This window comes from Mercenaria mercenaria, unplaced genomic scaffold, assembly GCF_021730395.1.
Source record: "Mercenaria mercenaria strain notata unplaced genomic scaffold, MADL_Memer_1 contig_3417, whole genome shotgun sequence".
NCBI classification, from domain to species: domain Eukaryota; kingdom Metazoa; phylum Mollusca; class Bivalvia; order Venerida; family Veneridae; genus Mercenaria; species Mercenaria mercenaria.
The window spans coordinates 54,521-72,192 of NW_026461552.1; the positions used below are offsets into that span (position 1 = coordinate 54,521).

The window sequence follows — 17,672 nt, forward strand, 5'->3', positions numbered from 1 at the left end:
ATTTAAAAAATTCAAAGAAACAGAATTACCTTCTAAAGAAGATTTTTATTCAATTTTAATGAAACTAATATTTTGATATAAAATACGAACATGCAAAAAAATATCTGGAAAAATTTTAAAAAATTAAAACAATGGGAGAATATCATGATCTTATTTAAAAAAACTGATGTTTCTTTTAGTGAGTATTTAAAAAATTTTAGAAAATTATTTTTTAGAGTACAAAGATTGACCCTTTGTCATTATTTTGTGTCCTGGGTTAGCTTGGGATGCAATGTTAAAAATGACGGGAATTAAGTAGTTTTAAATAATGATTTTGGGAATGTATTTTTTTTGAAAAGGACTGAGAGGGGGAAATAAGTTATTTCAAACAGTACAGTAAAGCAAACAATAAAATTATGAAAGTTTAAAATTCAAAAAAAAAGAAAGCAAAAATTATGTACTCGAGCAATAACTTTACGGTTGGGATGTGTAAACCTTTCCCCTTGGAAATTTTAAAATTTATATCCGAAAAAAATTTAAAAAATTTAATTGCAAAGGTTTAAAACTAACTTTATAGTTGATGTGCCTTGAATATAAAAAAAGAATTACAAAAAACCCACACGATTTCCCTTTAGCCCGAAAAAATTATTTCCAGACGGCTTTTGTTAAGTAAAAATATTAAAAAAAATTTGAAATAGGAAAAAGAAATTGTAAAGAAGTTGGTTCCAAACTTTAATGAAAAAAAAAAAATTATGTAGTTATTTTAAAAATCTTAAACAAAATACACAATTGGGGTTTAAAAAAGTAACAAAAATACAAAAAATATTAACTTTGACAAAAGCCCTTGGTTAAAAAAAAGTATTTGTTTTTTAATACAAAAAAAGTCAAAAGAAAAAAAATTCATTTGAAAAAGTTTTTTAAGTTAATGAAAATTCTGTATTCGGAAAGACGATGGAGAATTTCGAAAAAGGGGTTAATTTTAAAATTAAATCATGATGAAAATATTTTTTTTTAAAATCATGCCAAACCTTCATTTGTTATTTTCAACGAGTTAATTAACCTTTTTGGTATTATGAATAAAAAATTTGTTTTTAAAACAGCCCTTGTTTTTTGGAATGTGTTTCTGATTTTCAAAATTTTTAAATGTTATTTTCATTAAAATTTATTAAGGAAAAGTACGAGGGTAAGTAAATTATTGTTTATGAATGATTCATTATGTTATGAAATTAAAACCCAAAAGAGCTATGGGGGGATTTTTATAAAGAAAAAGATTTATTTGATAATGTGTTACGTAAAACTCAAAATTTTATTTCGTAGTAAAAAAAAAAGTAATTGGAAAATTTAAGAGAAGCTGGGGGCATTCCTTTGTTGAATTTGGGATTAAAAAGTAAAATGTATTAATTTTTTAAAAAATGGTTAATGTTAAAAAAAAAAAGGAAATTTAAAAAAATTTTTGTTAAGAAAAAAATAGTCATAAAAATTAAAAAGATATTTGTTTAATTAACCCAAAAAGTAATCACCCCTTTTAAAGTTTTTCGTTCTAATAAACAAAATTTTCCAGTTATGTTATAAAAAAAAAACATCTTTATCATGTTTGACAAAAAAAGTATATTTTGAAAAGGTATTGATACATTAGTTTTTTAAAAATTAATTAAAAGTTTTTTTAAAGTTTTTATTAATTTTTTATTAAATTTTTTATTAGATTATAAAACCCAAAAATTGTTAATGATATTCAAAACGTTTTAAAGAAAAATATAAAAACATTTTATTTTAAATTCATTTGCATAATTAATAAAAATGATTATTTTTTCTGTTTTTTTTTTTACATGATAACTTTAAAGATTACTTTTCTTTTTTTTTTAGTTGTAATTTAGTTCCCCCTTATCTAATTTAATTGCATCAACAAGAATATTAAAGTGCAATTAAAATTAATTTTCTTTATTACATTTTGAACAAAACCAGGATAGATTTACAGTTTTCCTTTTGAAATAATCCACTATAGTATCTTGAGTATAAATGTTAAAAAAATGGAGGTTTTTTTATTAATTCCCTTTCTATTTGTTTTTCTTTTTTTATTTACTTTTCATTTATTTATTGAATTTCCATTATATTAATTATTCCGTTAAATAAATGCCCTTTTTTATTAAAAAAATTTATAATAGTTTGTTCTTTTACTTTTGATTATGAATTTTTGTTTTTTCAAAAATATACAACGGTACTTTATTTGAAAATTTTTAAATGAAAAAAAACCCAAATAATATCCAAAAGCTTTTGTTTTGTCTTGATTTGAAATTGTTGTATTTTAAATTTGGTTATATTAATTACTTCTTTTGGGGGGGAAGTCAATGGATCGGAGTTTTTAATTAAAGTAACAAACCCCAAAGTGTTCAGGACAAAAGAGTCATCCCAAAATTTTTTTTTCAACTCGTCCTTTTTTTTAATTTTAATAAATTATTTTCTAAAAACCCCTAAAATTTTTAATTTTTAAGTTTTACCATTGTTCAATTTCAAAGTTGAAAAAGGTTTTTTTATAAATTTTTTTTTTTTTTTACTATGGGAATTGTCTTAAGGTTCCGTTGTGAATCAAAACTGTAGTCCTTTTCCATTAAAAAAAGAGTAAACAAAGGGATTCTGTAGCAGCCCAACCCTCTAAAAAAACCCCCCTTTTTTTTTTGTTTTTTGTTTAATTTAATCCCCCAGCCTCTAATTGCTTTCTTTTTTAGGGTAAAATGGTGATATCATATTTTCTTATCATTAGCTACTGAAATCTCCTTTCCAAGTATTTTAAAAACCCAGTATGGCAGCCCCGGACAAAGCACCAATGCCTAAAAAGGGGTAATATTTTTGGAGTATTTTTGTGCCATTGGAAGAATTTTTTTTTCCTAAAAAAGCCCCCAAAACTCCCAAAATCCCCATTTTGACCTTGATGGAATTTGTTTCTTTGAAAAGTAATTTCTAATCCTTATTATTTGCAAAAGCTTTTTTAAATTTTATTAATTGTGTTTTGTTAAAAAATAAAGGGAAGTTTCCCCGTAATTGTTCATGTTTTAATCTAAAAGTATGTGGATTTTGTTGTTGTAGGGTCGGGAAATTTTTCTTTTTTCCTCTGAAGGTTAATTTTTATTCAAAATAAATTTTTGAATTATATATTTATATTATTTTTATTTTTATTTTTTTATTTAAACATAAAAGTTCATTTAATGATTTATTTCAACGTTTCCTTATATACAAATTTCGTAAACACGAATATTTTAGCTGTGGGAAATTTAATTTAGCTGTTATGTAATATGTTAGGGTCATTGTAGTTTTCCTTTTTATTTCCCAAGTTAAAATGAATAAATCCAATAAAATATTAAAGTTTTTATTATTTAGCGGCTTCGTAGTTTTGTTTTTTGTTTTTTTAATAATTAATTACATTCATTTTTTTCTTGTATATTGGTATTTTGTTTTGGTAAAAAACACCCCTTTCCCAAATTCAAAACGCAAAAGGGTCAAAATGCAAATTTATTTGCTGATTAATTTAAATGTATCTATAAAGTGGGTTATGTTCTTGTGAATTACTTTTATCAGGTCGTTGTAAATAAACAAATAATGTTGTGGTTTTTTTACACCAGCGTTATTCTAAAAGTTATATTATTTTGTTGTGTATGTTGTTGGTCATCATTTCCCTAAGGGATGACCATCTTGTTTTTTAAACTTCAGTAGTAATTTGATCAAACCCCCAAAATTTATTAAAAATTTTAAAAGTGGAACCATGAATTTTTTTGTTACAATTTCCCCATGGATCAGCGCATTAGCTCTAAAAAATTAACATCTATCTGTCAGCTGCAGTGTTATTTGAATTTGACTTGGAGGTAAAATTTGTTTCTAGCCCCGAAAAAATGAAAAATTTTTTTAAAGGAATTTTTGCATTTATTCTTTCCACCGTGGATTAATGCCTTTCTATGCAAAACAGAATTTTATTTATCTTCGGTTTTTCTGGTTTAGTGTACGCCAGTATCTAAAAAATAAAATCATTTTTTTTTTCCCGTTGATTTTGCAAATCCTAGTAGTTCAACCAAATCTTTACATTTACAACCTTTTATAAATTATTACAAAACATATACAATTTTTTCCATTTTTTTTAACCTTAATGATCAATTAAGAAAGCTGCTTATTAAATTTAAAACAAATTTATCATTTCCTCTAATTATTACCTTTTTTAAGCTTATTTACTTTAACTTACTTCAAAAAAAACCTTAAAAAAAATCAAAAAAATTTAACTTCTATCATTAATTGTAAAAGGGTATCGTTTTTTTTTTTGCTTAACTTTTTTTCCCCGGGGCGATATTTAAAAAGGGATCTAATTGAAAAGGGGTTGTTGTATCTTTCCAAAATTCTTTTGTTTAAACATGATTATTATATTTATTTTATTTTTTTATTAAAGTTAAAATTTTTTTTTTTTTTAGTTTTTATTTTTGTTTTTATTTTTTTTTATTAAAATTAATTTAGTTTTTTTAAAATTTAAACTGTTTTAAAAGTTTTACGTTCCCCGATCCCGACAATATTTATTTATTTCATTGAATTCCCCCTCATTATTATTATTTTTTTTTATTTTTATTTTATTTTTATTATTTTTATTATTATTTTTATTATTATTTATTATTCTTTTCTTGTAATTCCTTAGCAATTAAATTACCAAAAGCCGGAGCAGGTTTCTTTTTAAGTTTTTAAAAAAATTTTTTTACAGCTAAATTTCCACTTCTGTTTCCAACCTTTTTTGTTCCCCCTTTCAAGTGCGTTTTCCTGTGTTTCCAAAGCTTTTTTTTTAGGTGTAATTGAAGATGCAACTCCGCTTGAAAGAAATTTCGTTTAAAATGTCAAAAATACCGTCAGTGTTGATTTCTTCTCCCGTGTGAGCATAACATAAATAAATATTCCTTTTTTTTGTCATAAACTTTTTGTACATTATAAAAACTAAAATTTATAATTTCAAATTTTTTTTTTAAAATTTTTGTAAACTTTTTTCAACCCCATTAAATTAATTATTCTACCAAATCATCTGTAATATAATTTAATGAAATTTTTAAAAAAATTTATTAATTTAGATTTTCCCCAAATCTTTGTGGTTTTTTTTTAAATGGATAATCTTGTTAAATTTCAGTATTAAAGCATGTTTTTAAACATGAAAATTTCCATCAACAAGTGAATTTTCAATAAGATCACAATGAAGTAAAATTTTTCCCAGAGTTAGTTATATTTGGTGTTTTTGTTCCCCCTTTAGTTTTTCCAATTTTTTTTCTCAAATCCAAGCAATGTATGAAAATTATATTTCCAAAACAACTTAAAATTTCTGTAATTGAAATAAAATCTAAAAATACTTAAAAAAAATTCCAAATTATTGGGGCAAATTTTTGATTTTTTAAATTAAAATATATTACTTATTAATGTTTCCCTTTAAAAATAATTATTAATATCTGTGTAGCTGTAAGAAACCCTTTTAAATATAAAATCTTTCCAAAAACCTTTCATTATGATAAAGAATTCTTTTTTTTGTCATATTCATCAAATTTATGCAAAAGTAGGTCTGTGTTAAAACTATCCCCAACAAAATAAGTTTTTTTTTTTAAAATTAAAGAAAGACTAAATTTATTGTAAAATCACTGGAGTATTTTTATTATCTTTAACTGTTTTAGAAATTAATATTTTTTTTCCATTTTTTATTTCAAGAAAAAAAATTTTTATTTTAAATTTTATGTTTTTCTGGTAACAAGTTTTATTTTTAAAAGTTCATCAAATTTTTCTAAAACCTTTATTTTTTAGTTCTTTATTATTATTTCCAGCATTAATTGAACACAAAATTAAATCCCAAATATTTAAAACCCAAATTTTTTTGGATTACTGGACAAACGTCTTAACCCTTTTCCCTAATTTTCTTTTTTTAAATTTTATAGATCTTTTATTGTAGGTAAACCGACTTTTTTGTTATTTTGAATATTTTTTTTGAATGAATTGAATTGTTTTTTATTGTTTACTTTTATAATCAAATCAATTTAAAAATCATTACTTTTGTGTTTAAATTATTCCCTTTCGTTTTCTATCCCTTTGGGAAATTTAAATTTTTTTTGCCATAAAATTTTTTTAAGTTAAAAATTTAAATACATATTGTCCATTTGGTAAAACTTTTATGGGGTTTGATATTTTTCCTTTTCCTTTTTTTTTAGTAGAAAATACCAGAAAATTTATTTTAACCGGTTTTGTTTTATTTAATTGTCTTGGGATGTTTTAATTCTTTTTTTCTTTTTGTTTATTTGGACTTTTGAAATTTTATTTGCCAGTTTTTTAACCCTTTAATTTTTTTAAATCTCCCGAAAAAAATTATCTATTGTGCTTTAAGTCGTCTTACTTTTTTATCTGGATTTGATTATCTGCAGTAAAAAAGTCAAACATTCAGACGGTTTTTAAAAATTCATATTTTCTAAAAACATCTTATCCAGAAAAGCATCCCAAAACTATTTTGGTATTTCCTTTTCTTTTGGTCTTGCTCCCAGTTCTTCTGATTCTTAGGAATTTTTTTTTCTGTTAAATAATTTCCCGTATTTTATCAACTCTTTTTCGTTAGTTTTTGTGGGTTTAAAGGTTTTTGTAGTTCGAGGTGGTGGTTCTTCAATATCTCTGCCAATTTTTTTTGTTTTCTTCTTTTTTTTTATCAAAAAAACTTTTTTGGAAGTAACGCTTTTTGTTTTTTTTTTCCAGGTATGCTTTTAATGATTTTAATTGTTCTTTTTGACTTTTATTTTTTCAGTAATTGGTTATAAATTTCAGTATACTATCCCGATTTTGTGCTTTTTTATTTTTTCTCTCATTTTTCTTCTCTAAAAATCTTTTTCTTTTGCCCCAAATAATTTTTTTCTTATTTCGTTTCATTAAGTTTCGATTGATTTTATAAATATGTAGTAAGGTTAAAAAATTAAAATTATGTAAGTAAAAGTAAAATAATGTAAATAATGTAAGATAAGTAAATAAGAAATAATTAAAAAAAATTAAGTAATGTAAAATAAAATAAAAAATGTAAATAAAATAAAATAATGTAAGATAATGTAAATTTAATTTTAAAATAATGTAAGATAATGTAAATTAATATAAAATAAGTAAGAAAAGTAAAATAATATAAAAAAAAAGTTTTTATATTAAAGGAAATTAAATTATGAAACAAAAATGATAAAAACCCAAAAACTTTAAACAACGTTATCCTTTTAGCCGATTCTGTTTTAGAAGTTTATGTGATGTAGGGTCTGGAAAAAAAAAATAATTAAAAGTTATTCGAAAATTTATAATTATGATAAATTATATTATATGCTAAAAAAAATGAACAAACTAAATATCAGGATTTAATTAACAAATTAAATCAAATTGCAAAAAAATTAAAGTAGATCCAAATAAAATACTTGAATATTCAGCTGATCCCAACCCAAATTGAACCTTGTGAGAATCTTGAATCAAAAAAACAAAAAGTAGTAATTTTTGATGATTTTGTATGTGAAGAAAAAAAAGTTAAAATGAAATAACAAAATACTTATCAAGGACGTCACAAAACTGTTGTGTTATTTATTTAAGTCAGTCTTACTTTTAAAACACCAAAAGATATTCGAATTAACGTTCACATTATATTTTATTTGAAGTCAGGTAAACGAGAAAATGATATGATTTGTAATGAACAAAATATAGATCGTGATACTTTTGAAATGCAACAAATCAAAATATGATTTCTTATTTATTGACAAACCAAGGAAGTTTTTAAAAAAAACTTTACTGGTAATATATAATAATTATATAATGGGAGTTTTTAATGATGTAAAACAAATAAGTGAACCTGACGTATAAGTAAAGTTAAATTTGATATTGATTTAAGTGATTATGCTACTAAAAGCAATTCAAAAAGCTTAAAAGGAAACGGAATCGTATCTTCACAGAAATAAGGAACTTGATAACACAATGAACAGAGCATTGATATGGGAGGTAATGAAATAATCAACCTAGGAAATCCAGATAAACCCAACGATGAAAGTTTCAAGACGATTTTTGTTTAAAAAAGTTCAAAGTGTAATAGATGACTTAATCTTGAAGATATCAAATCTATAAACAACACAGAAGTAGAAGTAAAGAATTTTGAAGAATTAACAAAAGTTTTAAAAAGAATTCATTTTTAATTAATCAATTACAAGGTAAAATTGAAGAAGAAATGAAAGCTATGGCTGATTTATTAAAGAACTTGAAGAGAAATCTGATTTGACGATGACAACATAAAAGAAGTATTTCGAGTCAATTTAAACATTTTATACATCAAGTTCAAGAATTAAAAGATAGTATGATTAAACATGAAGAGCTAAAAGACAAGATTATTGAAGCTGAGAAAAATTTACAAAATATGTATCAGTTAGAAATCAAACAGAAATAAATAAACTAAATATGAACTGAAAAAAAGCATAAGATTTATTAGAATTATTTTAAAATATAATTTGCAGAATAAATCTGAACGGGAAAAGGCAGCTTCACAAAGAGGTGATGATCATGATACAGCATTAGATGACTTTAAAAAAGAAATTAATTCTAAAATAGATGACTTTAAAAAACAAATTCGAAATTGGATTAGTATTGTTGACAACCGTCAAAATTTTAAAATATGCAGAATTAAGTAATATTACAAAAAAATTACAAGAAGATATTAATGAATTTAATGATAAAATTAAAAAAAATAATAAATGATCTGGACTTTGTAGTTGAAAAATCAGTAAACAAGGAGAGTTAATTACTGCTAATACTGAAGCAATTAAGATTTAAATTTAAAGATCAAATTAAAAAAAATAAATGATTTAGACTCTGTAGTTAAAATATCAGATAAACAAGGAGAATCATCACTGCTAATACCCAAGTAATTACTGCTAATACTAAAGCAATAACGCTAATGTCGAAGAAATTACCACTAATGCTGAAGAAATTACAAAAGTAAAAAATGTTTTCTTTAAACAAGAAACACAATTAGCTAGAACAAAAAGGGGTTTTTTTGACAATTTATCTGCTTTGAAGTTTCTACAACAAAACGACTTGATGATTTAGCTGAAATAATTCTTAAACTTAAAAAGAAAGACAGGAAAATAGAAAAAAAGGGTAGAGGAAGTGAGACATGAAGTGTTTCTCTTTGAATACTATTATAATCATACTTTTGATTACATACAAATGAAAAAGTATTTTGACCGTCGTGGTGCCTGGATTATTCAACATATAAAAATATGGCGATCTGAACTATTTAAATATATTTGAAAAAAGACCTGGGAAATTTTTGTAGATTATAAAGATTTTATAAACACCCAAAACCCAAAAATATAAAATAGATGTACTAGATTTTGCTTTTGAGTGGTGTGTTTATAGTCAGAAAAAACCCGGAACTTATATATAGATATTTAAGATTTTATTAAAGGGTGCGAGCTCCCGGGTGAACCGTATTAAACCCACTAAAAGCCCAAATCACATTTTATATTTAGGTGGCGGATTTAAGGCCTCAGGATGATGTTTTATTTTTTGATATATTTGATAATGTAAATATAACAGCTGAGGCAGCTGAGGACTTTGACACTGATGAGTTAATATCTATGTATAAGAAAAAAATTAAAATTTTTCTAAAACAAGGGACAATGTTTGATATTCACCCTTATGACGATTCAGCATCTACAGAATTAACATTTATGCTTTTAAAAAATAGTTACATCAGATTCTACATATCGGACGAACCTGTATCCTATAATAGTAACCTACTTTTGGATTAAAGGTTTAATTAAAAGCTTAATTAAAGTTTTAATTACTATGTGTACCCTAATAATATACTTACTAATTGAAAATAAGATCAAATTTGTTGTATTTAAAAAACTCCCCGATATATGTTTATCTTAAAAGGAATGCAATAAATCGCTGTTTAACTTATAATATTGATTTAAACACACGTGTGTCACCAAAATTACAAAGCTATAATCTATACGTTTAATGGTTTTAACATTCCTTCATGAATTACAGCGTATGTCGTCTGCGAAACGTTCTATACTAAGGTCATTAAGTGCAAATGGATTACAGCGTTTTAAATTTTCAATCAGATGTTTCAAAAAAACCGACATAATGTTTATCTTAAAAGGAATGCAATAATCGTCTGTTTAACTTATATACCATTTTTAAACGCTTTGCGTCATCAAATTACAAAGATATAATCTATACGTTTAATGTTTTAAAAATTTTTATGAATTACAGCGTAATTCTCAATAAACTGTTTGAACAAAAACTATTTTCAACACCGGTGTCATTTTCAAAATTTATCAATATCAACAACTTTAAACAAATATTGGTTTAATGCACCGGTGCCGCTTTATTGATTATTGCAAATAACAGCTGATAAAAGGAATGTGATAATGAATCGTCTGTTTAACTGCGGTATAATAGTTAGTATATAAATAAGAAATTCGGAAGTAATATTACAGGAGGTACATTTTATAGTTAATTATTTTTAATATTTTTAGATTTTGTTCTCATTTTTGTTAATTGGTAAGGTTTTGTCAAGTTAAAGCAACCTGAAAACCTGTTTTTTTCTTATTTTTTAAATTGGCCGGCATTGGTCGGTTCGGACCAAGGGTCAAAAGGTCAAATGAGGTTATACTGTTTTCGCACAAACAATTACTTTACTACTAATAATACATACCAAAAATTCAGTAGTATATGAAGTGTGTTTTATTTATGACTTGATAAAATTACTGCCTCTTTTGGACGTCCAAAGGTTGGAATTGGCACAATTATTGTTTTCCTACAGCTATGAAACCAATGGTGGTATTTCACAGGACATTTACATAAAACTGTTGGCTCATGATGAAGTTGATATAACTAATTCAATAAATGTAACTGATTTTGATTTTTCACATATTTTTTATATTAAAAATGTCAAGTTACCACAGAAATACGGTAAGAAAGGCCGCTTTTGGTATTTGTTATACAGTTGGTAACTAAAGATTGAAACCAGTACTTGCTTGATGATTTGAAAATTAAGTTACAAGAAATTCCGAAAAGACTAATATGTTTCAAATTCATACATATTTTTTTTTCCATTATATTAATTGTTCAGCTGATTTAAGAAAACCAAATGAAAAAAAAAATATATATCAAAACTATACAAGTATGAAATTACTTTCAAATTGATAATTGAAACCATCTTGATATTATCAAAATATAAAAACAAGAGCCATGTTACACATAGCTAATCCCCCCGCCGGGCATATTATAATTGAAGGCTAAAGTTCCTGGGAAGTTAGTGTCTGAAAGTATTAATTTTGGGGAAAGCTTTGAAGAACCGTTTAGTTGTGGTCCGCATCAGGGGTTTTAAAGATGTGGAAGAAAGAATAAGTCAGTAGTGAGGTGGTTTACTGCTAAATTTTATTAATTTTCATGAACAGTATAGCTATGATGTTTTCCTATATGGCTACTGTAAAAAGAAGGAATGGAAAGCTAACAGGGAACAAGAGTGCCAGAATGTTACAATATATGCCCGTCGCAGCAAATTTCTTTACTCTAGCAGCTGTATTTGCAAATGGAATGTTAATTTTGTGGTTGTTTAGTAATCATTGTAAGTCTTTTGTTTTTTTTAAGTCCACAAAAAAACTCCTTACCAGGTAGAGATACCTTATATATAATAAAATACACCTAAAATTGGAGAGTAACATCTATGTTGTACCACAGAAAAGTGGTCTTGTTTTTTCCCTACGGTCAATTATAAAAATGTTACAATATAAGTTATTTATAGTAACAACTAAGGGAAGTTAATCTTTAAAAATAAAAAAAAAATGCAAGTCCACACAAAAATCTTTATCAGGTAGAGATTGGTCAAAATACACCTCAAAATTGGATATAGCATGCATGTTGTACTACAGAAAAGTGGTCTCGATTTTTCCCTACGACTAGTAATGAAAAAGTTACAATAAAAGCTATTTAAAGTAACAACAAAGGGAAGTAATTCTAAAGAAGGGAACTACGCATAACACTTCGTCTCATGTTGGTGTATAATTGTGCCAAGTTACATCAAAATCCCTCCATGCATGAAGGAGAAATGCTTCGGACAAAGTCATTCTTGTATCTGACCTTTGGCCTCTAAGTGTGACCTTGACCTTAGACCTAGTGACCTGGATCTTGCGCATGACACTCCGCCTCGTGGTGGTGAATATTTGTGCCAAGTTATATCAAAATCCCTCCATGCATGAAAAAGATATGCTCCGGACAAAATTTTTTAAGAATATATGATAAAGGGGAATAACTCAAAAAATAGGCAAGGTAGAGATATTGTTCTTGCACACTGCACTTCCTCCCAATGTGTTCTATCAGTGTATGAAGTTTGAAGAAAATCCCTCCAGTACTTTTGGAGTTATGCTCTGGACAAAATGTTTTAAGAAAATATGATAAAGGGGAATAACTCAAAAAATAGGCAAGGTAGAGTTATTGTTCTTGCACACTGCACTTCCTCCTAATGTGTTCTATTAGTGTATGAAGTTTGAAGAAAATCCCTCCAGTACTTTTGGAGTTATGCTCCGGACAAAATGTTTTAAGAAAATATGATAAAGGGGAATAACTCAAAAAATAGGCAAGGCAGAGTTATTGTTCTTGCACACTGCACTTTCTCCCAGTGTGTTCTATCAGTGTTTGAAGTTTGAAGAAAATCCCTCCAGTACTTTTGGAGTTATGCTCCGGACAAAATTTTTTAAGAAAATATGATAAAGGGAAATAACTCAAAAAATAGGCAAGGTAGAGTTATTGTTCTTGCACACTGCACTTCCTCCCAAAGTGTTCTATCAGTGTATGAAGTTTGAAGAAAATCCCTCCAGTACTTTTGGAGTTATGCTCCGGACAAAGATCGTTGCGGACGGACGCACGCACGCACGGACGGAGAGCATTTCTAATATCCCCTTCGCCTTTGGCGGGGGGATAAACAATGGACATAAAATCATACAAATAAAGCATATTTAAAGGTGAAAGTATTGCATGTCTTCCGAATGTACACTTAAATGCAGTAATGAGTGGCATTAATATATGACCCAGTATAGAGTATAGTGAGAAGCTTAAGAGTATTGTAACAGATACCTTCTGAAAGAAGAAAGAAGAATTTTTAATACTGCTATAAAGCACTTATAATATAGATACACATGTAAAACAGAAGTAGCTCATGAACAATAAATCAGTTGGAAACAATATTTACAGGTTATTAACTTTGTATGTGGATATATGCACGCGTTCTGCTGCTGTAATATTATCCGCAAAAGAACGAGTGCATATATCCACATACAAAGTTGATAACCTTTTTATTACATACCCAGTATCAAATGATTAATTTATGCCTAAATAATCGTTCTGTAACAAAAGACAGGAAAAATATGAAAAGAATTTCTCCGAAAATTTAATAAACAAATCAAACTGACGCGCATTAATATTTCCCGCGAAAATGCCGTCAACTTGTTGTCGCAACGTGCGCGTGGCCGCCATGGACGTCTCGCGAATCTTTCCAATACAACGTTAAGAAAACATTCCACGTCTGATATGAAAGCGTTCCACGTCAATATGGAAAAGTATTGCACGATCGAGGTCAATTAAAACTCAAAAGAAAATAATTTTAGGTATGTAATAATAAAAATTGTCTCGTTTAATGTACTTACTGCGGTCAGAGATAAGTGTTTTATCAATGATGATAATGACTAGATGTGCAAAACCATAACCTTAGCGTTTTAGTCCCCGATCCACCATAAGACACAATGGCGGCGGATATCCCTATATCTTATACTGATCTTGTTTAACTTTTGAACATTTGCAAGTTACAAATCCATAAAACATAATCTTTTTCAATTTAACATTTTTTTTCAGTATGAAAAAACCCTAGATACAAGATCAAAGCAAACAGAAGAAATACAAAAACAAATTCAAGAGGTAAGATGAATAATTCACTTTGGTGATTAGTTTCAAATTGTTCAAGATATTAATATATATAATTATTCAAGTTATGGTACATCCCCCGAAATATTGCAAAACAAAATGCACACATTTAACAACTTTATTTGAGTGCTTACATCACGTTGTAGAAATTTACATATTTCACATGTTAGTGATAAAGTTTTCTCTTTTTTCATTTAAAAGTAAATTTATAATTTTCAAACTTTCTGTAGATCCTTTGCTCACTATCGACACCAATTACCTTAACCGTATTGCGTTTCAGTAAGTTTTTCCAAGCAGGAATTTGTGAACTTATTGCAACCGATTTTAAAGGCCTATAAAGAATTAAATACAGATGAAAGTGAATAGATCGAAGGAATATTTAAAGTACAGATATTGTTTATCAAACGGTACTAGAAGCTATAGCATTTATTTAACTTTATATCTTTCTACAGACAAAACAACAGCATGAAAAAATGAAAGAAGAAGAAGAACAAAAACAAATTCAATTGAAGAAACTGAAAGCGACCGTTGCAGTAAGTTATAATTAATTCTTAGAATGTGTCCATCTTCATACAGTCTTTTGTGATATAGCCAGACATTGATTATCAGTTCATCTCTATTTTTCAAATTATACCTTTTGTTGCTTTTGTTGAAAAACTTGTTGTTTTCACAAGCAACAGTTTTCAGTATCTGTATCTATTTGCATGGTTTCCTGTCATTTAGATATACACGTTATTAAGTAGAAACGTACAAGTAACATAAACGTCTTACATAACATTTTAATTAAACATTTACAAATTTACATTTTAGAAAGAACAAGAAATTATTGATGACATGGACAGACGTATACATCAGGTATGTATCACAGAAATTAAATGTTTTAGCCAGTGCTTTAGCAACTGGCTATAACTCCAAATAAATTACCAAGTTTCAACCTCGCGTCGTTTGAGTTTTTCTTCTATTTCTATGTGACCGCATCACACAAATATTCTGAACGTGTCAAAAAATTAGTCCCATATTTATTTTTATAATCTAGGTATTTTCTGAGTGTGCTTTTGATTTAATAATATTTTATTGCATTTAGTATATACAATCTGATTGGACATTCGTGCGTGCGTGTGTGCGTTCGTGCATGTGGGTGTGCATTACATGCATGTATTTATGTTAGAGTATTTGCATATTCGAGGACTATCCACTACATGTTGAGCGCCAAGCAAAGAAGGTACTTGTACCATTTTTACGTCTTTGCTATGACGCTGCTAGGGAGCGAGCCGAAGAACTCTTCATTCGAGAGTCGCTCTACAACTAGCCTACCGAGGCGGTCTAGTATTCATTATTGACACAACCCGGTCTTAAAGAACAATTTATATAAATATATAACTTAGATGCAATTATATGTGTCTTCTCATAATCTGCCCACTTTGAGATGGGGAGAGAGAAATTGTTTTTCATTCTGTCCGTCCGTAACAAAACGCGGCCTCTCTGTATCATTTATACCCACGACAAGTTATTGAATAAATGCTATTAATATTTGTCCTAATGAGACGACGTGCTGAACAGAAGTTTTGGTCATGCTGGTTTAATGTAAAAGTGTCACGGTGAGAGATTTCGTTGATTAGTTTCATATTGTTCAAGATATCATATCCGTTATATCCGTTAAATTAATGGTATATCTCGGAAATACTGCAAAATGTATTTTGTTGAACTTCACATGTTTGATATGTTAGAGTAGTTTCATATTGTTCAAGATATCATATCCGTTATATCCGTTAAATTAATGGTATATCTCGGAAATACTGCAAAATGTATTTTGTTGAACTTCACATGTTTGATATGTTAGATTAGTTTCATATTGTTCAAGATATCATATCCGTTATATCCGTTAAATTAATGGTATATCTCGGAAATACTGCAAAATGTATTTTGTTGAACTTCACATGTTTGATATGTTAGATTAGTTTCATATTGTTCAAGATATCATATCCGTTATATCCGTTAAATTAATGGTATATCTCGGAAATACTGCAAAATGTATTTTGTTGAACTTCACATGTTTGATATGTTAGATTAGTTTCATATTGTTCAAGATATCATATCCGTTATATCCGTTAAATTAATGGTATATCTCGGAAATACTGCAAAATGTATTTTGTTGAACTTCACATGTTTGATATGTTAGATTAGTTTCATATTGTTCAAGATATCATATCCGTTATATCCGTTAGATTAATGGTATATCTCGGAAATACTGCAAAATGTATTTTGTTGAACTTCACATGTTTGATATGTTAGATTAGTTTCATATTGTTCAAGATATCATATCCGTTATATCCGTTAAATTAATGGTATATCTCGGAAATACTGCAAAATGTATTTTGTTGAACTTCACATGTTTGATATGTTAGATTAGTTTCATATTGTTCAAGATATCATATCCGTTATATCCGTTAAATTAATGGTATATCTCGGAAATACTGCAAAATGTATTTTGTTGAACTTCACATGTTTGATATGTTAGAGTAGTTTCACTTTATCAGTTCCAGTTACCTTAACCATATTGCCTTTTGTATTTTGTGTGTGTGTTGTTTTTTTGTCTTTTTTTTTTTCGTTTTTGTTTTTTGTTTTTGTTTTTAATTTTGTTTAGTTTTGCAACCTGTTTTATATGCCTATAAGGAATTGAGATGAAAGTGAATAGATTGAAGGAATGTTTTGAGTACAAATATTTTACAAATTAAACGGTATATAAAGCTATTTTATTTATCAACTAACTTTATATAATTCTACAGACTGAAAAACCGCATGAAAAAATGAGAAAAGAGGAGGAACGACAACAAATTCAATTGAAGGAATTGGAGGCAACCATTGCAGTAAGTCGCTGTTAATTTTTAGAATGTGTCCATCTTCACGAAATTTGTTGAGATATAGTCAGATACTGTTTATCAGTTCATCCCTATATTTTATATTAAGTAGATGTATTTATTTTGTTGGGTTTAACGTCGCTCCGACACAGTTATATGTAATATGACGACGTTCAACTTTGATGGTGGAGGAAGACCCCAGGTGCCCCTCCGTGCATTATTTCATCACAAGCGGGCACTTGGGTATAACCACTGACCTTCCGTAAACCAGCTGGGTAGCTTCTTAATAAGAGTGAGGCTCGATCCCATATCGATGAGGGACAAGTGATTTGAAGTTAACGACCTTAACCACTCGGCCACGGAGGCCTCAAATATATCAAATAGAAGAGTATAAGTAACAGAAATGTCTTACAAAGCATTTCAATTAAACATTTACAAATTTACATTTTTAGAAAAAACAGGAAATTATTGATGACCTGAACAGACGTATACATCAGGTATGTATCGCAGAAATTAAATTATGTTTTGAGCTAGTGCTTTAGCAACTGGCTATAGCTCCAAATCAACTACCGAGTTTCAACCTCGCGTCGTTTGAACTTTTCTTCTATTTCTATGTGACCGCATCACACAAATATTCTGAACGTGTAAAAAATTAGTCCCATATTTATTTTTTGTAATTTTGATATTTTGTGAGTGATATTGATTTAATAATATTTTATTGCATTTAATATATACAATGGGATTGGGCACAAGTTATATCAACATTATTAAAACCCTCTCCCAGGAAATTAACAAAACAATGGCAACTTCAAGAAAATATATGTAGCTACAAAATTAAAAGTATATAATGTA

At 27.4% G+C, this 17,672-nt stretch overlaps 1 protein-coding gene across 4 annotated transcripts in view; it reads left to right on the top strand.

The window, feature by feature from the left end:
- Positions 1–17,425, top strand: part of LOC128553042 (paramyosin-like) — a 64,413-nt gene extending 46,988 nt beyond the window's left edge. Inside the window, exons 7-11 of one of the 4 annotated variants that reach the window (XM_053534150.1) lie at positions 13,894–13,956; positions 14,415–14,495; positions 14,773–14,817; positions 16,749–16,829; positions 17,273–17,425. In XM_053534150.1, coding sequence (XP_053390125.1) covers positions 13,894–13,956; positions 14,415–14,495; positions 14,773–14,817; positions 16,749–16,829; positions 17,273–17,362 — 360 coding nt within the window. In that variant the 3' untranslated portion in view covers positions 17,363–17,425. Of the gene's footprint in view, positions 1–13,893; positions 13,957–14,414; positions 14,496–14,772; positions 14,818–16,748; positions 16,830–17,272 lie in introns of those variants that run through there. The other 3 variants (XM_053534149.1, XM_053534151.1, XR_008369235.1) reach the window with 3 other exon arrangements.
- The last annotated feature ends 247 nt before the right edge of the window (positions 17,426–17,672 follow it).